The 23,525-nt window shown below is 29.8% G+C and overlaps 1 protein-coding gene across 1 annotated transcript in view; it reads left to right on the top strand.

Annotated features, from left to right (window-relative positions):
* cad (caudal type homeobox) overlaps positions 1 to 23,146 on the top strand; it is a 28,856-nt gene extending 5,710 nt beyond the window's left edge. Inside the window, 1 exon segment of the mRNA NM_001323804.1 lies at positions 22,632 to 23,146. Within this exon segment, the coding sequence (NP_001310733.1) occupies positions 22,632 to 22,921 (290 nt within the window). The 3' untranslated portion in view covers positions 22,922 to 23,146.
* Positions 23,147 to 23,525: the final 379 nt, after the last annotated feature.

Here is a 23,525-nt window from a genome sequence, read left to right as displayed (position 1 = left end):
GTAAATACTTGAGCATCCAAACTATGCAATTTATTCCAATAAAGCGACTTAAATGAATGTTCATTTTCAACAACAATCTAATTCCTGAAAAGTTTTTTCAAAAACAATCGGTATGCATTTTTATGCTATTTTTAAAATATTGCTTTCAGCAACAATTAATGATAAAGTCGCCAAAAATTTTTAAATAATAATTACTTATTACAGTGAAACCTCTCGAGAGCAACCATTGTCTGTTCCACAGTAAAATGATCGTTAATGGAGGTTGGTCATTCTTTTAGGGTTAGGGGTTACCTTCATTGACTTCAACGAGCTATCGAAGGTACATGAATTTTATCTATCAATTTTAATTTCACTTCTCCTTCTCTTTGCGCGAAAATGTCACTTGCACACGTGCTGACGTCATGAAAACCGGATCGATGAATAAAATTTTAATTTTGCGTAAACAAAAATTACCTTTCCTGATATATAATTATGTGTAAAAGGAAATTTGCCATTTATCAATGATAGAACTATTTTAAATAAATAAGCAATTATGTATTTTGTTTTCGTTTGAATTAAATTTTATATGATAAAAATTAGTTAACTTTAAAAAATGCGAAAAAGTTTGTCTGATTGAGATGTTCAGTTTTTTTCTAAAATAATTTTTTTTTTAAATTTAAATAGCTAGCTAATCGGAAATTCGTCGACTTTCCATTAGCAAACTAACAGGCAGATAACTAAAATAAAGAAAATAATTAAATAAAAATTTTAAAAACTACGCTTTTCAACTAATAGACCAACTAATAGACTGCTATAAAGAAGAAAGTAGTAGTTTTTGTCTGATCAAAAACGAAAAACGTAGGGCACTTAAGTTTTGGGGATTTTCAGTGGTGATAGAATTTTAAAACAAAAAATATGCACTCTACATTAAACTTGATAAACATAATTTTTCATTTCATTTTATTTTATAATAGATTTATTTTTTAGTTTCTTTGGGATGAGTAGTTTATTGCTGAAATTACGAGGTTTTGTATTTTCTAAATTGGAAAAAAATTATAATAATAATTGATTGTTTGACCAACCGTATACGATTGGTCAAACAATCAATTTCTTTTTTTCTTTTTTTTTTTTTTTTTTTTTTTTGTTTTGTTTAAGCAGTAGAATCGAATTCCAATCTGATTTTATTTAAACGTATAGTTTGTTATAAACGATTCATTTGAATATTTAAACAGAATTTTGCTATATTTTACTTATTGTTTGATATGATAACGTATTGTAGAGTTCAGCATATCCTATTTGGACCTACACTCATGCACCCCAGATTCATTTAAACTCCATCAAGTTTATTAAACGTTTCAAAACAGGAATAAATGCATTTTTTTTTATTTGCTATCTTGAATATCCCATGTTGTTTGAAATCTCCCCATAATATTTTCCCCATAAGTTTTTGCTATCGTACTTTTAATCTAAAAATTCTACCTTAGCAACGCAATTGCACAGGTATGGTATAAAGGGGTCAAGCCAAAAAATAGAATTTCATCAAAATCGGATACAAGCTTATCAGGCGGTCGTTTTTGGCGGCGAAATACGCAACCTAGCCGTCATGTTTGAACAAGATACATCTGTTTGCAAGGCCATAAATCATTTAGAAGATTTGCGTCCCCACAAACCTTTGTTTCGACTTGTTTTTCGAAACCTTTTTACGACATTAATGTCTTGCACTTGGCCCCCACGATCAAAAGAATATCTTCCCATTTAATTTTCCATCAACAGGTACTTTTGCTCCCGATAAAGAAATTGCAAAGCCCCATGGGAAAAAAACGAAAGTTGCCGCCACCCTATTTTATTGCTGAGATTGTAGTAGATGTAAAATGTTATCTCAGTAGATTAATATTGAATTTGAAACAAACAAAAGTAATAAAATGAAACAAACGAAAAAAAAACATTTAGAAACTACGTTTGAAAACTGAGTGAAAATGAGAAGAAAAAAAATTATTTTTCTCGTTCAGAAAAATGTAGGACACAAGATAAGTGGGAGAAATTTTCGGTGGTGATAAAAAATTTATTACGAAGGTGATGAGCCTTACGTTTCCCGTTGTGGGTCTGACAAAAATACAATTATTTTCTCAATTTTTATCTGCTTGAAAAACATGATTTTTAAAATCTTTTTTTATAAGTTTCATGTCTGTTTGCTTAAATCGGAAAGTGGTCGAAATTTAGAGTGACCATAAATTTTATGACTTCATTTAAGAAACGAATGTAACTAGTACTGGAGTACAGACATCATCAGGCACAGAGCTCTAGATGAAATGTAAGTACTCCAGTTGGTCAGAAAATAGTTGAAATTTTGATTTACGACAAATCTTATTCGCTTCTTATATGACTATAAATTCTGCTTTTAGCGTTTAGGACAGAATTGAAACTCGTTTTGCCACACATCCGTGAGCTCCAGTTAAGTTCTAAGCTCTTTAACCAGACTGATGTGGTCAAAATCCGGATTGACGTTAAAATGGAGACGAATTTTACTCGGTGCGGACAGAAATAATTGAAACTTGTATTGTCTCGTTACTGTCTAAACTTGTAACATCATCATCAAGCAAAGAACCAAAATAAATATTGGATAGTTCTTATTTATCCATAAAAGCTCGAAATTTTGTTTGCAAAATTCTGAGCTCATAGAAAGCGAAATAAGCAAAATATTTGTAAAATTAAGAGATACATAAATTCAAAAATATTAATTAATTTTATAGTTTGTATTTCAATGTATAAGCGCTATTTGGTTGACACGTGGACATTTACGGAAATATTTATTTCAAAATTTATAATTTTTTTTATAGTGTACTCACTCATGTATTGGTTTAGTGTACACAATTTCATAAACTTTTTCAAATACTTCTAATTTTAATTAAAGTTTGATTTTTTTTTATTTAACTAAAATTTAGGGGAAAATAAAAAAAAATTAATGTTGAAAAACATTTAATATTGAGTCTATACTGTATCTGCTGAGTTAGATAATACAGTAGTACATCTAATGCAGCAGTAGCTCTGAAACAGCAGTACATCCAATACTGTAGTATAATCTACAGTTCCAAATCTATTTTAATGTTGTTGCGAGTAAAAATTGCGAATTAAAGTTAGTTAGTTTTGACCTTACAATATTTTTTCGCTCGTACAAGTATATTTTATTACTGCGAATGGTATAAGGAAGTTAATTTACTTGCAGTTGTTACAATGAGTAACTTTTTATCTTGGTAAATTAAAGCAAATTACCTTTGTTTCTCATTTTTTAGTTCATTATGAAAGTATTAACTATTAAAAGTTTGTTCAAAACCTTATTTCACTAAAATAAAAAAATAAATAAATAAACTGTTATGATACAATTAACAATGTTAGATAATCAAAAAAATTAATAAATATTATGGAACTAAAAAAAAACTTTTCCATAACAGAGTTTCATATTTAGTTATATTTATTTAATTCATTTATTTTTTACTTATTTACGTTTTATCTTTTATTTTTATTTATTTATTTGTTAGGAATTTAAGATATTTGTAATAAACATATGGGTTTTAAAGTACTACTTACTAGTAAATAATAGAAAAAAAATAAAACCAAGAAAAAATAAATAAAGATCATTCTGAAAAGTTTATTTAAATTATTAGTTATGATATGATATTATACATAATATCATATCATAACAGTAAAACGATGGTTTGAAAATAGATCTGTGATAGTATAAAAGTTCAAGTCCCAAAGAAAAGAATGAAATGTTTAATAATGCAAAGACTTCACTTTCAATCGAAGTTTCAAATCGAAAATTTAAAAATGAAATTAGTTTTCATAATCATAATGTTCAAAATAATTTGCAGCATCCATTTCCTTAAAATAATCATATCATATTTTTGAATTTTTAGGTCACAAGTAAGCTGCAAATTGGAAACCTAAAGAAAATATTAATTTACAGAATCATAGTGTGCAGCATTAATCTCCAAAAATTCTTATATTCTTAACTAATTCCATTTTTATTCGATAAACATATAAAACGAATTTATTTAAAGAAGTTAAAAATTGCAATATTTAACAAACAAGCTCTCGATCATAACGAGGCGTTCCTTGTCAAAATAAAACAAAAATAGTTTACATTATCTCCCCAATAATTGTTTCTTTCTTTTCCGAAATCATGTTTTAAGCCATGACCTTCTGTAGCAGAAAAAACCCGCCATGCTTACAATTTGCAGTTTTGCCGTTAATTCCATTACCACCATCAAAGGAAATTTGAGCAGGTGGACACACTGACACGGTCAGCGAATTTAGCCAGACAGTCGCCTAAATCACTTTCCCCACAAAGACCACACATGCGGTAACTTTACAAATGTTTACCGACCCGTCCTTTTTGTCCAAACAGGCAATTTTACGCAAAAGCCAGAAATAGCCGGAAGTACCGACCAAGATAATAAGCGTAGCAAACTGTTTTTGTGATGTAATCGTAACGCTTTCCAACTAGCCGCAAGGCACCAAAGGAGACGATTCGAAGAAATACCCTTTCAAAATTTTTGGCTGTATGCAAGTATTATTTTCAGAAAGGAATTCGGGGCATATCATGACCCATTTCGGGTAGGCGTTGGGCATATGCCCTGCGGAACTAAGATTACTGTTAGCATTTAACCAATTAAATTGATACATAATATTTATTTTGGAACTTTGAAATCTAAAAAGAATATACATTTTTTTAAAAACGATGAAAAATGATGATTTTTTTTTAATATAATCACAAATCAGAAAAACTTAAGAAACTTTTAGTCTTCTCAGAAAAACTTAAGAAATTTTAAATGAATTTTTTTTAAAGTAATAATTGAAAAAAAAATTGAGAATTTAAACGTGCATTTTTATGTTAGGAGCTTTCATAATTAGAATTTTTCAAAACCATTATCTTTTATGCTTGTCTTACATGACCCCAAAATCACGGGTATCACTTTATCTAAGTTAGCTGAAATCAGGTCATTCGCAGAATGCTGAATGCATTGTTTCCTTTTAAAAATGTGTAAATGCTCACGAACTACAACTATTCTACGAATTTTTAAGTAGAAGCCTACATGCACCAAGAAAATTAATATTATTATGATTTTTTTCCCATTAACAAAGTACGCTTTTTTTGGGAAAATTTCTTCCAACAATAAGATATTTAAGTCAAATATTTAATTAATTGGGTGGCAACATTGGATTGTGCAAATATCAAGTTCATATAGATTCAGGTGCGAATTATTAAATGGATTTATATAAATGTCGGTACTTAATTTGTCGTCTGAATAAATTCAAGCTCTGTCTTGAGAAATCGTTCAATATTATGAGTAAAAGTTACGAATCCAGAAAAGGTTATTGATATTATCATTATTATTAATTGATATCATATATTTCAACATTATAGTACGTTTATCATACTAAGCAGAGAAGAGCCCCGAAAAAGTGAGAGAACGAACAAGCTGCCCGCCAAAGGCAGCTAGTTCTTCTAAAAGTATTATCTTATTTAACTGACATTTTTATTGCGAGTACAAAAAGCCCATAAAAGCTTTATGCCCTCTAACAACTCTAAATCTCTAATGGTCTCATGCTCTTCACTTGCAACACTTCAGAAAAAACTATAGTCAAAAAAGTCTGACAAGCAATTTATGATTACATTCGAAATCGATAATATTGCATTATAAAAAATAATCATTTCAAAATTACTTTTTAGCTTACATCAACTATTTTTTAACCACATTATTTATTTTAAAAAACAGCATTCATTATTTGTAAGAGCTAGGTTTAATTCTTGTAAACTCACAACATTTATGAAAGCATTATATTATTCGCTGCAAACATTTTTCACATGACAATACAGTTTTCGAAGAATTGCTTTAATTTTTTTCCCCTACTGCGCAAGTCACATAAAGATTAATACGCAACTTCACTTTTCTGTAAAAAACAGTTTATTTTATAGCAGTATTTTTTAAGAGACTAGAGTTTGTCTATAAGTTATAATTCATTCATTAATTCAGCCTTTCAGCGAATATTAACAATTTTATATAGTCAATTATATTTTCGTTTCAACTATTTAAATTTTCTCTACTGATTACATATCCTTTTTCAGAGTTTCATTAAAAATACTTATAATATAACTTCAATGTTTTACGTAACAAATTAACTTCATATCTCAAAAACATATTCCATACCGACATTTATATAAATTATTAAACAATCTACTTTTATACTGGATAGAAGCGGAAAGAGTAATCAGAGGTTGAGGAAAGGGAGATAAATCCTTCTTATTTTAGTTCTTGTAGAAACTCATAAATCATAAACTTCTCACGGTGACCGTGCCTTATGAACGCTTCTGGAGAAGAAGACAGATCTGCGGAGGAAGTCCACCCTATCCTTATAATTCTCACGACTGCTCCCCACAGAGTTAAGACCTGGAATTTTGCTATTATATATTTACCAACTCTTTCTTTGTTAATTACTGCAGAACTTCCCTTTTCACCACATTTTTCTGGAATAGCTTTCTCCTTTTGATGATAAAGGAACCCTACAAACTGTGGCCAAATAATCAAACAAAGTCAAGCATAAGTCAATTTACAAAGAGTAAGGATCATCGGAAGTTAACTTGCGAGAAAATGCTGTCGAATCTTTTCTCATGGAATCTGAAATCTAGGCTATGATGTTCATGCCCATTTTCAGGCACAACTGTAAATGCTCCATTTCATTTTATTTATTTATTTTTTGTTTAACATTGGGACGTATATTTTTGACTAATTCCATTTTTCTGCTATTTTTAAGGGCTCTGGGGACATCTAAAACATATTTGTAATTAAATTGGAGTCAACATTTTCGGTTAAAAAAATTTCAAAATTCATTAGTTTTATTTTTTTCTTTCTCTTTAAAAAAAATTTGAAACGGTTAGTGACGAATTCGATTTTTTGAAAACGTATAATTATTCCATCTGAGGGTAATTATATGTTTTTATGATTAACTAAATTATGATTTATGATTATTAATGATTAACTAATTTATGATTAACTAAATCTGTAAATAAAATAAAAATAAAGCAAATGTCATAAAAAAAACTAGAGTTCAACTAAATGACTTAGCCATTGGTACTTATACACACCGCTTTATTTCTCAAATAAAACATTATTTTTCATGAACGTTTTTTTTTTTTTTTTTTTTTTTAAATTTAAGCATATTTCAATGAAAAAGATTTAACATTTTAGAAAATTTCTACGCTTTACCTAAAAGGGGTTAAATGAGACACCCAAATGCATTATATTGTTTGATTGCTTATTTGGAATTTTTTTAGAGGAATCAATATTTAGCTAATGAGGTAATATGTGATTCACTGTTGCCTACCGTTCTTAGAGAGTCGGCTACCTCTCCCCCCCCTCCCCCCCAAAAAATCAGTTTTTAGAATTGTAATTTTTTGAAATATGCAATTAAAGACGTTTTCAACAGTTCATTGTTTCTTATATACTCAAATTAAAATTCAGCTAATTTTCGATTTCAAAATGTACGTAAACAAAACACTACATTCCATTTCGTACATTACATTATAATGTTGACTCAAAATGTGATCATTAATACTTTACTATGTAACTTTTTCTCAGAAACAAAACAAAATCTTGAAACTTTTACCGTGTATTAATTATTTATAAATTAACAGGGGATAATGTACAGCTAAATGGTATTTTCACTGTATTGCTCAGTAATTATTATTTTTTTTAAATAGAACATATGTATTAGTAAAGTTTTTAACTTCAGTATTTTCAAAATAATACATTTAATATCTATAAAAAAAACTTAAAGATCTCATGTATAATTGGACATACAAATACTTCTTGAAACTGTTATTGAAACCTTAGGTATTCCGAGGACTTTCTGGATTTTTAGCGATTTTTCAAAGCTGTTATACATTTAATGTTTTCTCCCTTTTCTTCTTTAAAAGGTTTTTGAATAAATGTTGCGGTAATACATTAAATAACTTACATAAAGCAAATTCATTATAATTAACACAATCATAGAAATGTAAAATTGAACCAATAACAATGCTAATTACAATACAATATTTTAAATTGCTCAGATACTTGGTAATGAATTATCATCAAGATATACTGTGCTGATTTAGATCTATAAAAAACTGTTAACGCATAGAGAAAAATGAATTAATTTAAATTTAGTTAAGGAGAGTCGGCAGGGCCTATTAGTAACGCTAAAACTGACCTTTTTCGATGTACCTTTTCTAAGAAACTACTTATGATCATCATTATAAGTGACTCGACAGCCCAGGGTGGGCCTTGGCGTTCTCAAGAAGCTTTTTCCAGACTGACTTATTTTTTCGCTAGTGCTTTCCAATTTTTAGTTGTTCAGACCAAAAGGTCTTTCTCGAGGTCATCTATCAATCTCAAATTCGGCCTGCCTCTTTTTCTACCAACTGGAACTACTTTATATATTTATTTTTTACCTATAAAAATTCATATAAAAAATTTACATGGAAAAAGAATTTATTCAAAACGTACTTATGGTTGTCACCATACTAATTTTTATAACAAAATCACAAAAAAGTAACTTTACATATTACATAGCATCTATAAGTTATACTTTTAAATGTTCTATTTTCGCTTTAACGCTTTTGAAACTCAAGTACAGTTTAACAGTACCTAAAACTCAAATTGAAACTTAGGTACATTAACTATAATCATCTTGACTTTTTTTCTTTTTTTTTTATTATTATCGCGACTTTTACCAAACAGGAAGTTTTATTCATTCGCTTATAATGTTCATAAAAATATAGTGTTCATGAAAAATAAAATAAAAAATTATAAAATTTTAAAATAAATGAAATCCCGGATTTTGCCGTTATTGCTATAGTGTTTCCCTCTCATACATAGGCAGATTAGAAAGAAGCAAATTTTACAGGAAATAAGTCTTAGTAGGAAATAAGTCTTACTAAGATGCATTTTTATCTCTCAATTTGTAAAAGTTATTTAACTTTTAGTTTTACCTAATTTACTTGAAAAGGAACGTGATAACTGAAGTACTTACTTGTGAAAATCTTACAATAAATACTCTCAGGTTGCATTTGTAATGCATCTATGAAATAAAAAGCGAAACTTTTATGGAATAAAAATATTTTTCATAATTTTTTTTTTTAATTTTTTTATCTTATTTTTTTTTTAAAAATTAGAAATACTGATATTTTATTTTTATGTTCCGTGACTTTAAATTATTATTAACTTCAAATTTATTCTTTCCATAAACTGTAACATATTTGTATTAGGAAAATACATATTCATATGTCACACCAAATGGGTCATTCGTTTTTAAAATGTTGTATCCTCATGAAAATGAATTTCGAAATTATGAGCTTATTGTAAATTTCTGCCTTGCACAACATAATTATTCAGTTTGTGTTATCTATTTGTACGATTTTAATGCATTCGTTGGAGTTGTTTCATATATTCCAATGAAAGATATGAATAAATGTAACACAATCATACAAAAAAACATATTTTTAAAATATGAGGTTACACCACTTTTATAATAATTGACAATAATTTGACTGCAGCTCAAATATTTTCCTGCTAAGTTAACAATAACTCAGCAGAATAACTGCTAATCTTTTACAGAAGCTTTCTGCCTTTCTATACTGAGAAATACCATAAAATGCCATTCAGTTTAAATACCGTATAATTTGGTTTTTATTACCAAAATTATGTTGTTGTTTTTTTTACCAGAAATTCTATTACCAAACAGTACTGTAATTTCACCAGAATTTTTTTTTCTGTGTATCCATTAACGAAATGCTAAAATTGAAAATTAAAAACTATTCCGAAAAACGATGATCCACTCAATCTTAAGTCTTTAACTCAAGTAAAATAATTTTTTAAAAAAACTAAAAATAAAAGAACTATTTTAGAAAAGTGCTCATATAGTCTCAGTTAGTAACGCAGACTTTATGCTTTCATTTTATATAAATTTTATCTTAAAATATTCCGCAATAATTTCTTATAAAATATTTAAAGCGGATGAAAAGTCGGCGTTTATTTATATTATTATTGTTATTAGAAACCACCGACTTTTCATTTGCTTTCTTTAACAATTTTGTAAGAAATTCCTGCAGCACACTTTAAGATAAAATTTATATAAAATAAGAGCGTAATGTCTGGATAACTAACTGAGACTATTTCAACTCGATTCTTACAAGTTTCACTTCATATTTTATTTCTTAATTTTTCGTGCAGAACTAATTAAAAGTTGCTGTTTTTAAACTTTTTTAACTATATTATTTTTTCATTCTTAGGATTCATGAAATAGTTTGTTTTTTTTAAAAATGCGCTTTATATTTTTTTTCTCGATGTTTTCTTATTTTGTAAATTTGATACTGACAAAAAAAAAAAAAAAAAAAACTGGATATGTATTGTATATATTATTATTCTTATATATTATTCTCTTATAATTGTAGATATTATAATAATAGTATTCTCTTATAATAGTAGAATTCTCTTATAATAGTTGATAGAATAGATCAAAACTAGATATAAAGTTCAGACATAAATCAAAACTAGATATAAAACTAGACATATGAGGTTCAGCATAAGAATAAAAATCCAATTATCAGTATAATTAATAGCCCTAATTAAGATATGTAACAAAAAAGAGTATATCATAACCCTTAATACTTCATTAGAATTTGGTGGAAATTTTAATTGGGTATGGATTGAAATCGGAGTGAAGCTCTCTGGAAAGTTTGGAGTCTGAGTTGTGTTCGAATATTTTAACTACCGACATTTTAACTACCGTTCGAATATTTTAACTACCGTTCGAATATTTTAACTTTTGTACAGTTCTAAAGAACAATACGAAATCATGCACAAAACTGAAAGACATATACAATTAATGAAGCTAAAATGTCTCCATTTCTTATTGATTACTTTTGTCAATGCCTTTACGTTATTAGATTATGCATAATCTAACTCATATTGCGTTTTAGAAGAACTGTAATCTGTATCATTTGGCGGGATGCTGTTGCTCGAAGCCATCTTTATGACAGTCGAAATTTACCACAATCAAGCTGTTTTCTCCGGTACTTATCTCTTTAGAAGCACAGTAAAAATCCTACTACCACAGTACAGAATATTATTTTTGTATTAGTATTAGGGGGACCTGAAAGTAATGTCGTTTCTGCGTATCAAATATTCGTTAGTCTTAAAAACCATTTCATTTTTTTTCTATCTAATTACGATTCATTTTCGATCCGGCATTGAAAGGTTGTTACAAGGTGAATACATTATTGATTAAAAATAAAATCTTGATAACAAATATCAAATGCACCGAAACGACATTACTTTCCGGTCCCCCTAATATATTTCATACCTACTAAAAACCACACTAATTACCATAACACCAATGTAATTATCAAAATTAATTAAGCATTATTACCTTCAATAATATATTGCAATTTATTCACGGCTCCTCTCGTTTCAGTGCCTTTTCTCAATTGATTTTACTTTTTAACACATAGCTTATTTTTCTTTATTTCAATTACCGTTCATTTTAAAGTACTTAAACTATAAACAAGCTATAAACAAAGCATACATGCCGTTTAAGTTTACTTTTTAAATACTAACTTGGTGATCTACATACCATTTACGTTGTTCAATAATCTTGTAAAAAATAATTGTACATTAAAGAACGTGTAATAAAATCTTAAACAGATTCGTCTACAGTTTTATTTAAAATAATAGGGAGATTTCGCACTCTTACTTTAACTTCCGTACTCTCCCGTACGTAAGATTAAAGCAACTGCGCATGCTCCCGTTTATTTTAGATGCTACGCATCCTTACGTTATGTTGGCGTAATTAAAGTTACAAGACAAAGCTACAAGCACGCTGTTTATAGCTGTTAAGTGTTGTTTTCTGTTTAAGACTATCTTCGAACTAAAAACTTGAGCATGATGGAATGCGAATTTAAGGAAATGTATTGACGAAATTTAAAAATGAATCCTTTCGATCTTACAACCATTTGTTCATTCAATAAAAATAAAAAAAATATTGGTTTTTATTTAACATTATGGCTGTCTAATTGCACCAGTTCCATAATAAATTATATATATTTTCGCTATTTCAAAAGTGTGAATTATATTTCCTTTAATTATACCATTTAGTTGAAAGAAGTTATATAATCAGTAGAAGTTCAATAATACTTTTTAAATATAATAATAATAATAAGCTGCATTCTTTATCCCTGAATTCATTAAAATCTATAATCCGCAGTTCCTCACATATCCGCAGTTTCACATAAAGAAAAATATCTTGAATCGTATGCCACGGCTTTTAAAAAATAGTCTACATCCATTGTAAATGTTTGTTTTTAATTTTGTGGTCAAGGTTAAAATGATATTCCACAACGTTAACCTTTTTTACTCAGGGATTTTTTAAAAATCTCTTATTTTCACTTTCGTAAATTTGATATCTTTTCACGGGCGCATGCGCATTTCACCAGAAGTGCACCAGCGCAATTACTTCAAATCTTACGTACGGAACCGTTCAGAAGCTAACATAAATTTGCCAAATATAAATTTGCGAGCAAAATTTGCTCCCTAATAACTAATGTTAAACCAATACGAAAAAATAATTTTACTATCTTTCCCGTAAGGACTAATTAAAAAATTTTAAGCGATTTTTAAGATGTGGAAATAAAAATTGCCCCCTTACAGTTTATGTGTGTATATCAGAAACCTGGCACAAATGATTTTGGAGTTATTAGAGAATTGACATAGCAACCCGACGTCGCGGACACACAAGAAATAATATTTAAATAGTAACATCAGGCAAGAAATAATACAAATTTACTTCAGTACTTTTAGTTACATGTATTGCACATTAAAGTTTTAATTTAAATTAAAAACAAATTATACTTTAAGTCACCTGCATTGCATGTTAATATTTTAAGTAAAAAACTGATTTAAACAAATTATATTACCCGTATGCCCTAATTAAGGGCGGGTCGGGGTAAATTCTTCCATAAACTTAAACAAATTATATGATTAGTAAATGGTAAATATTTAACGTTGAAAGGTTAGAAAACTTATACATCTATAATTGCATGCATCTTTTATCAAGGAAATCTGAAGGCATACTTTTTCTAACTATAATTTCCTAGTATTATCCCTATAATCTTGAAATGATAATGATTCAATTGACATTTTCTTGCAAATCACCCAAATACAAACTTCCTTTATGTTTATGTAAACATCCGATTAGTTGTACACGTTTCTGCGATCATTGATTTGATTATATTCTAAGAAGTAACAAAGATTAGAAACTTATTGAAAAAATAATACTTTCAGTTACATAAATAAAATCATACATGTAACTTACGACTACCGTACATCGGGACGGAATAAATTTGGCTTATGGAAGCAAGCCTTGTACATTTACATGTTTAATTTAGAGTTTTGAACACTTGAAAATTTGCGGGTTTTATGATAAAAAAAATCAAAACTATAACTAATAAAAACTTTTCAAAATAAAGATAATAAAAACTTTGTTAAGTCATATAAATTGACATTATTCAGGTATAAAGTTGCATTTTTTTGGTAGCTTATTAAAAAACACACGTCATCACACAACATTGTATTTTTATATCATTTTTCGCTGCCATATTGTACTTGTAAAATACATAGAGGATAGTAAATCGGTATCTGATCTGAAATTATGCAATTATATTAAATGAACTCAATAAACTATCGTAATATTCTAAAATGCAAATGCTTAACATGTGATTTTATGAAGCGCTAGGCATGACGTACAAAATTTGCAAATTTGTTATAAAATAGATTTTTCTTTCTTTGATTTACTGCCTTCAACCTATCAAGCGAAGCTTAAATAAATGCAAAAAATGTAGAACAATTTTTAAAAAAATTAATTTAAAAAAAAAATTGCAATTTTCATATTCTGGAACGACTACTATTTCGATTCGATTAAAAATAAATAGTTCACACCCCGGCAAAAATAACGCGCCATACTTTGCATGCTTATTTTTCGTTCTGTATAAGAAATAAGTTAAAATAGGCATTCAAAGAAACCGTCATTTCCAAAATTTTAAAATGACGGCTTTTTCGAACTTTCTTTTTTATTTGCATTATAAAAATTAGACATGGCGTCTTTTGGCGTAGAAATTAATCTCTAAAAAATATGGTATCTAATTAATAGGTGAAAAATTTAGTTAGCTATTAAATAGTTGTGTAAAATAAAAAAGCTGAATTTAATATATATTTTCTACTATAAATAAGATCACTGGCAATGTAACAGTAGCAGGTGGTATCATAGCACTAAGGCAGGACACATTATGAAATAATGCTTTTTTCATGAAAGCCATCCCTTTTCATTATCATGGACTGAAGACATTATGATCAAGTGTCTTTTTTTACCCAAAAGTAATATAATTATTATTATTTTTTTAATAACGTAATTTTTTTAGAGAGCAATTTTGTAAATTGCAGCCTTTCCGAGAGTTTTTCAAATTTTCAATTTTCATTGTTGAATAAATGAAATGAAATATATCGGATGTGCAGTTACGTCTATATGCTATAATACGTGGAGTTAACTGCACAAGAAAAAGCTCCATATTTAAAAAAAAATACAGTACATTACTATATTATATGTGCTATTCAACCGTTCTTATGTTTTCCACGAATATTTTAAACATTTCCTTCACTAAATAAATACATATTAGTCAATATAAAAGTATTTACTTAAACTAAAATCCTTTCTTTTATTATATTTTATGGAGAGAGAATAATTGAGAGGAAGGAATTTTTTTTTTATCTAGCCACTCGATTAAAGAAACAACAAATGCATGGCAAAAAAAAAAAAATCTTCCGTTGAGAGGTAACGAATCACGCCCTCCCCAACCATAACGAAAACTGCCTCCATATCGTTTTCAGAGGCAAGCCAATGGGCACATTTCGCCCATGTCTATGCTTGATGAACGACCATCGGGAGTGCCGCCCCGGTCGTTCCGCTTTTCTCAAAACGAATAGTCGGGCTCGGGGGACTCGTTACTATGTTCGGCTGGTAATCGGCCCATCTAAACCGATCGTTCTTCGTAATGCGTTCTAACCGCGAATGGTGTTTTAAATGGAGTGACAATTTTTTATTTTTTATCTTCTTCATTTATATAGTCGTTCTTCATCGCTGAAATATAATGTCCCGCCCGCATGCTGCATTTGTGGGTAAAATATGCATTTGGTAAGCAATAACAACTCGGGGAATTTATTCTGTAGCGGGCTGATGTTTTCAAAGTATCGCTCTCGATTCCCAAACAACAATTTTGTCTTTATGGGAAATTCGATTGGCGACGTTGTTGTGGAATATTATCTTTAAAACTTAACACTTTGGGGAATTAGAGCGGTTCTGAGAATTTAAATGCGTAATAACTTAGTAGATTTAGAAGCAACCGGTCTTGAGATAATAAATTATTACTTCAGTGTATAAGTTATTATTTTTATGGCAACAACTATAGTGCTTGACAGATACTATTTAGTGACTTTTTAAAACAGAGGATTGTTGGAAAAAATATGGACAAACTTTATAAATAAAAGTTGTCTAGATCTTGAAAGACACTGATCAGACATCTCAATTCCCTTCTTATACGATAATTTGTTTATTCGATACGATAATTTTGACCACAAAATCTCTAAAAATCTTATATAAAAAAAAAAAAAAAATTGGCGGGGGCGGATGCACCTAAATGCACTCCTGATTGACTTCAAGCGATAAATAGACACAATACGATACCAGACGATAGTTTGGCGATAATTTAATTGTCTTCAAAATATCTAAAAATTTCTTTTTCTTTCTATCCTTTTTTTTTTTTGCTGATGGGCGCTAACATGTATTCATGATTGACTTCAGACGATAGACAGTCCTCAAGATCTTTAAAAATCAGACGATAATTTGACATAATGTTTTCCCTTTAAAGATCTCAATTGATCAATAGATCTTTGCCATTAAAAATCTCTAAAACAGTTTTTTCGAGGGGGGAGAACTTAAATGCAGCCATCAATGACTTCAGACGATAATTTGACACCATGTTATGTCTTCACAATTCTCTAAAATTCTTTTAAATGTTTTTTTTAAAGGGTGTGTAGAAGTGTCTAAATATATTCATTTTGATACTGTTAAAAGGAAATATTTGTAACTTTTATCTATCAAACCTAGTAAAATTTTTCCTTTTAATCCAATCCAATGTGCAATTTTTTGTCATAAGTCAGTTGCAACTAAATGCGTAAAAATGAGTTAATTTTATTTAATTCATGAAAGCAAGTTAGGTACATTTTTTTAGTAAACAAAATTTCTGAAAATTTAGACGAATAAAAATTGAGTTTTCATAGATATTTTTTAGTAACGAATTTTAAGGCAGTAAATTATTACCTCCGAGCAATAGTTTATTATTTTTATGACCGAAATTTGAAAGAAAAAACATGATTTAACTTAATAAATAACATTTGAATTCATTTTGAAAGGCATAACATCTTAATGTTCCTCTTTAGAAAATAGATAAAAATGTGTTGACACTATGTTTTGTCTTACAAGAAAAAAATATCAAGGTCTCTGAAAACTTATGAATTGGTTAATTTTTTCCCAGTATCCTAAGCACTAGCAAAATGATCGCGTGATAATTTCTAACTTCAGTCATACATGCAACTTGACTTATGAAAAAAAATAAAAAAATTATATGTATATATAATATGATCATGATAATTTCAAACCCTATTTCATCAGTTTTAATTTGATACCATGTATTGTTTTGCACTTACGAATATCTAAGAGTCTATATAAACTTGGGATTTGGTCAACCTAATTGCACTCATGATTGACCGTGGTAATTTCAAAACCAGGTAATTTCTTATTATCAGAGATCAATCTTCTTCTTGTAGAGAATTGTATGGAAAGGCGACAAAAATATTTTTTTTTTCATAATAAGTTTAAATATAAAATCATCATCATTATCATAGTTGGCCAGGCAGCCCAATGTGAGCCAATGCCTTCCTCTGAAGATTTCTCCATGACGACTTCTGATTCACCTTTGATCTCCAATTCTTTTCATTAATTGCGAGAAAATCAGACTCTACTAAGTCACCCCATTTCAACCTCGACCTTCCCCGCTTTTTTGTTCCAGTGGGTCTAAAAAGCAGTATCTTTTTTATTGTATTGTCATCACTCATTCGAATCACGTGGGCCATCCAATTCATTCTATTTATTTATATGTATTTGATAATATCTGGTTGTTTGTAAATCTTGTACAGTTCAAAGTCAAATCTCCTTCTACAGTTATTGTTTTCATTTACACCACCAAGTATACTCCGCAAAATCTATCTCTCGAATGTTGCGATACAATTTTCCTCCTGTTTTGTCATTGTCCAAGCCTCATAAGCGTATGTCAAAACTGGTGGGACAAGAGTTTTGTAGATTAAGAGCTTTGTTTCTCTATAAAGAAACCTAGATTTAATTTAAATATAAAATAGTTTAAGGAAAAATAAGTTGATTGAAACAAATTACATTATCCAAAATTATAACAACGCTTCTTTCGAACTATTAACGTATTTATTTTTTATGAAATGCTCGTTAGTTTTTAGTACTTTCTTACTACTTTCAATAATTTTCTAATTCCAATTAAATTAGTCAAGCAAACTTTTATTCGCATTAAGAATACTGAAAAAAAAAACTTGCATAAAGAATGTTATGTGTTAGTGTTATGGACATCGAATAATGTGATCGAGAAACTCATTATAGTAAAATTCCCTAATTATAACCTCACCGAGCCTTTTTCCGAGTGCGATAAGATGTGATATCTTAATAGATAGGTTTCGTTTTTAAAACCTTCAACTGAAATATTACATTCTAGATGATTCAAAAGAGTTGTTTCCTATTTATTACAAAAATAATGAAAGTGAAAAATGCGTCTTGGAAGAAAATAGCTCATAGAAGAGAGAATATATATTTTAAATAAAGAATGGGAAAATCCAAACCACTTTAAATACTGCTTGCTCTGACCCTTTTTCAACTTAAATATGCAATCTGGCATACGCGGTTAATAAAGTTTAATTATTTCCTCTAGCAGCAAGGCATTCCTTGTTTTGTTTTTTTTCCGGAAAGATTCAACTTGAGGATTCAAATAAAAAAGTCGAGAATGGTGAACTAGCTTTTGAGACCTTGTGTATGCCTGAAATAATACATATACAGAATCTTCCATAATCAACTCACTTAATACATACTTTTAGAATACTTGTCGAAAATAAAACAAAACAAAAAAAAAATGCATTGGGAGTCACAAATTACTCTTTAACCAAGGAAAATACAAATAAGCCATCGAAATCAAGCGACACAATGATAAGTAAACCGGACCGGAAAAAACAAAACCTGTTTGATTGTCAAAGGAAACAGAAAGAAATTAAAAGGCGATAATTAGTAACAATTCCAAATTTCAGCAAGTATTCAACTTTTCTATCTTTTTCCTTATTTCGCTTATTTTTCTAGTAGATTCAACTGATATCGCTATTTTTTCCACCCTTAACTGTTAATATGTGACATAATGCATATAACATTCTTAGCCTTTTTTGACAAAAATTCTAAAAATATATATTAAGAGTGATAATTACGAAACATCCCGTACATACACCTGTTACAGTTATAAAATAGTAAAAAAGTAAAAGAATATTGATGTCATGGTATTTTTCCTCCTATCTATGGAAGTATAAAAAATGGCTAAACAATGTAAAATTTTATCAACTATTTTAAAAAATTACAAATACTTCAAGTTGAAACTCTCAGAATTCTCCACATATTTTAATCTTACAAGGTGGGATTGAAAGTAGAGTTTAAGAGTAGAATATAAAGACAGCTTTTTAATATTAATTATTTTTAAACATTTAAAATAACGATTGAGCATCGAGAATGAGAAATCGCAACTCCCGTTGACAAAAGTTCCACAAAATCAATATTTATTTTGTCAAGTCTTGACACAAGTCAAAATCGTGTTGAAAAGCTTCCTACTTTTTGTTACCACTGCTTCAGATTCTCGTTAATAAGGTGAAAGACTTATTCCCTTATCGCAGAAACACGTCCTGCATACACCGACATCAATTGTCAACTCCTCAAACAGAAGAGGCCGCCATTATACTCAGGAAAAGAATATTTTCACTGATATCAAAAACGATATCAGAAATACGGCGCCTTTTGAAGCCCTTTTCACACTTAAGGCGGCGAAGACAATAGCGAACAATCCATAATCTCTAGGAGTACGAAATATTTTGATAATGTATCATTTGTTAGTTAATTTTCCTGTTAAACTAATTGTAGCGCTATCCCACTTTATTTTTCTGATCCAGAGATCATCTAGTTAGTAAAAATGGCTCGCAAGGACTGTAGTTATTTCTTCAGTTATTTCTTGGACTCCAGGACTCCAGGATTCTTGGACTCCAGGATTTCTTGGTTCAAGGACTTCAGTTATTTCTTGACTTCTACAAATAAAATTTATCGTCCATCCAAATTTCTTTGATTTTCCGAATTAGCTAGATCTAAATTTGAACTGGAGTGGATAGATGGCCATACAAGCTTTAATTGTTTTATGACAGCTGAAAACAAAATTTATTGTCATATAATCGACAAATGAAATCTGTTGCTAATCGAAAATTTAACCGTTTTTCGACATGAAGAAACTAACAAACACAAAACTAAGAAGAAAGTACGAAACTCAAGAAGAAGAAGAAAAAAAAATTTAAGTTTTTATAAGTTGATCAAAAAAGAAATAATCACATTATTTAATTTTTTCAGACATTTAACAGCAAACTTAAACGCATTACTTTTTAGTTAACTTCAATTCACATACACAAAAATAAGTAGGACGCGTCTCATATTTTTTTGTTTTGGATCTGACAAAAATAAAAATATTTTCTCCTTTTCAATCTTCTAGGAACATGCTGGGAAATGTGTTTTTCAAATTTCGATTTTATTTCATTATTTTCTTAAAGTGTAGAGAGGCAATGAAAGTTATTACTTATATAAAGAGAAAAGTTATGATTCAATATTTTCCACACCTAAAACTGAACCCTTTTAAAAGCTAAATAAAAAGAATTGACGCATACTTTGTTAAGTTTACGATTAGTCTAATAAGTAATTCATAAGCTTGTACTATAAAGTCTTTAAATTCTGGCATTTGAAAGTCTTACAGGAAATCGCACTTTCTGAGCGAGAATTTAAATGTTAAAGTTTCTTAAAACGTAACAATTTAAACGCTGCAAGACAAAATATATATAACGAATAATAATCACACAAAACAACGGCGAATGAACAAAATTATTGGTTTTATAAAGGCCAAGGTTAACGCTAGGTGCAATATATTGATCATTTAGAAGTGGTGGCTCAGGGGATAGAACGCTCTCCTCCTAATGAAGTAACCCGGGTTCGAAAGCAAGCAATGACTGGTCGATACGAATTCTGCACCCGGCTCGCATCGACCACAGTGCTGAAGTAAAATATCTTCAGTGGTAGTTGAATCATGGCTTCTAATCCCCTTGCTGTCAGGCTAATCGTGGGGGGTATTCGTGGTTTTCCTCTCCAACGCAAATGCGGATTAGATCCATCATAAAGTTCTCCACGAAGACAAATTTCTCCCAATACTTGATCCAGGCGGTCCCTTGTCTTCAGGATTGGGTTCAAAATTACAAAGGCTACGGAGTTCAACATTGGTAGTCGTAAACTCAAAAATTGGGTCTGCTGTTCACAAACTGTTGTAAAATAAAATCTATTGATCATCCATACTTTAAAATTGTTTAGGAGAGCATTTTTGGGAAATTACCACCATTTCCATGCAGGCAATAATATGATAGGGCGTATATTGCACCATCTAATTAATCTCTGATCAAGGTGCAATCAAGATCAAGAATAATTTTAATATAGTTAATCTAAATTTTAAAATAATGTGTTAAGTTTGAACGTTATGTAATAATGCAACACAATCCGAAATTCCAACAGTGCATCTGGAAACAATACCAAAAATAGTTCGCTCTAAAATTTACCTTTCGAAAAAAGCAAAGCTACTTACTATGTCATATTGCTTCAAGTCCTTCTATTAAAAACACCAGCGGGTGACCGTGCTCCGCTCGGAGAAAACTGGTATCGAAGCTAACTCGAAGATTTAAATTTTCAATTGTGATTTATCAAAACAATACATGCCATAAGAAAATTTGTGAAACCATTGGTGAAAAGATAACCGGTTAAAGTGCACCATTGTAAACTATCTAAACAAAGAGTTTGGAACTATTCTATATACAAAGGTAAAGTTTGAAAAGTCATAGGAAATAAAATGTAATTGATAACAAAAAATTATACAATTAAAGACACTGTTCACAACGAATTCGTAAATTTGCTTCCGTTCATCCGCTTCTTGAAAATTCTTGTCCAGGAAAGGGCGTCGATGAGAGAGGTATTGTCGAGCATAAAAGACGATGTAAACTCCGCAGGAAGACGCGTCATCTTGGTGGTTGTAAGCGTTGCGAGGTTTCACGATGCATCCTTTCAGCTTTTCATTCGTAACAACGGTATTCAAAACGTGTCGCAGTATTTTTCTCAAAACAGCATCGATGGGCAGCGGGTTGTCGACTGGATCGCAGACTAATAGTTGACGTTCTCCATAGCTTGCTTCGTAAATTCCTAACATCCAGTGCTCGCCTCTATCCATTTGAGCTCTCTTGTGAATGGGAATGAGTAGCGCGTCGAATCCTTGTTGAACGCCGTATAGATAGTTGGAAGCCTTGTTCTGGTCGCTGATATCGTTGAGAAGAGCCATTCCTTCATAAGCGCCATCCGCTGTTGTAACGCAGAAGCGTGCGACAAATTCAGGGTGAAGTACGGCAACTTTGACGGTCGGGTAAGCTTGTTCGGCGTAATGGAGAAGCATTCTAACAATGACGGTATCTTCTAGTTGTCCATTTGCGGGTAGAATTGAGTTGATCGCTTGTTGTTCCAAAATTCCGGCTACTTGAAGAATTTCATGTAGAGGTGCGTTCTGCATGTTGAAAATGTAGCTTGAAATCTGACGAATGTTGAAATGTCGGACTTTGTTGACGGTGATTTCAACACAAAAGTTAAACTTTTCTCCACTTTGATAAATGTAAACTAATGCGAACCTTACAATTAAATTATTAATTCCTTCGTATATTATTGGTTTAAGTTGTCGAAAATTAATATTTCAATTGTAAGGTTCGCATTAGCATACATTTATAAGAGTGGAGAAAAGTATCTATAGCCATTATGGCGAACTAATAAAGTTTGAAAATATCCTATCTGTAACTCCGAACTGCTCGACCGTAGCGCTTCAAAACCGGCGCCAATCGATTCCTCGTGGCCAAAAACCCCAGACCCCCAAGTTTACCGGAGTTTATTAATTCTGGGGCGATTTTCGATTTGGCAACCATTCCTCGTATTATAGTATAAGATTTAATTGAATTCAAGCCTTTTGAAGTTCACAAAATACAAACTGGATGTTCCTTAATTCTGTTTTATATGTTATATTATTTTCACATTGTGATTAATTTTAACAATTTTTTTCTTTCCAGGCAGAACCAGGACAAAAGACAAATATCGAATTGTGTACACAGACCACCAACGGTTAGAGTTGGAAAAGGAATTCCATTATAGTCGTTATATTACAATAAGAAGGAAGGTGGAATTGGCTGCATCCCTTAACCTTTCAGAGAGGCAGATCAAAATATGGTTTCAAAACAGAAGAGCGAAGGAGAGGAGGCAGGCAAAGAAAAGAGAAGAACTTTTGCAAAAGAACAAAGATGCTCAAGTGGTTTATCAACACACTAGCGCTCTAAATATAGCAAATATTAGTATCTACTGACTGTTAAATAAGTGTTAATAAAAGGCAACGCTCGATGTAAATGCGAATCACCATCTGATTGTAGGCACCAAAACATCTTCGAATGGGGCTTTTTGTGTGTCTGTTCTATTTATCTAAATTTCTTTTAAAAGAAGCAATTCTTTTTTAGTTTTATAGATAAAAAAAAGACCTGAAACTTACATAAAAACGATAAAATAAATAAATTTCTATTAAATAATAATAAAATTCTTTGAATCAATACTTACATTTGACTTCGGAACAGAATTTGATTTGAAAGTAATTTATTTATTTATTTATATTTAAAAACTCTAATTTATGGGCCTTTTAAATATCAGGGAAATATATTCTTTAGAAGTTTTGGATTCATCCTCCCGCTTGTCAGCAAAAATAAAAAGATTTAATTCAGATAAAAAATGTAGCATTGTATAAAAGAAAATTTCGGTTTTAATTTAATTTAAATTCTGGGAAGAATATTCTTTAGGAATCTTTTATGTTTTCCTTTCGTTTTCAAATCTCTGGACCTTCGAAATTTTTCGTAGTAATTTTTTAATTTTCCCGAATTTAACTTCATTTTAAATTTGAAATTTCCCCCGTTTTCCTTTTT

Source organism: Parasteatoda tepidariorum, chromosome 2 (assembly GCF_982258835.1).
Source record: "Parasteatoda tepidariorum strain Cologne lab strain chromosome 2, Ptep-v5.0, whole genome shotgun sequence".
Lineage (NCBI taxonomy): Eukaryota > Metazoa > Arthropoda > Arachnida > Araneae > Theridiidae > Parasteatoda > Parasteatoda tepidariorum.
This window is presented reverse-complemented; position numbering and strand designations above follow the sequence as displayed.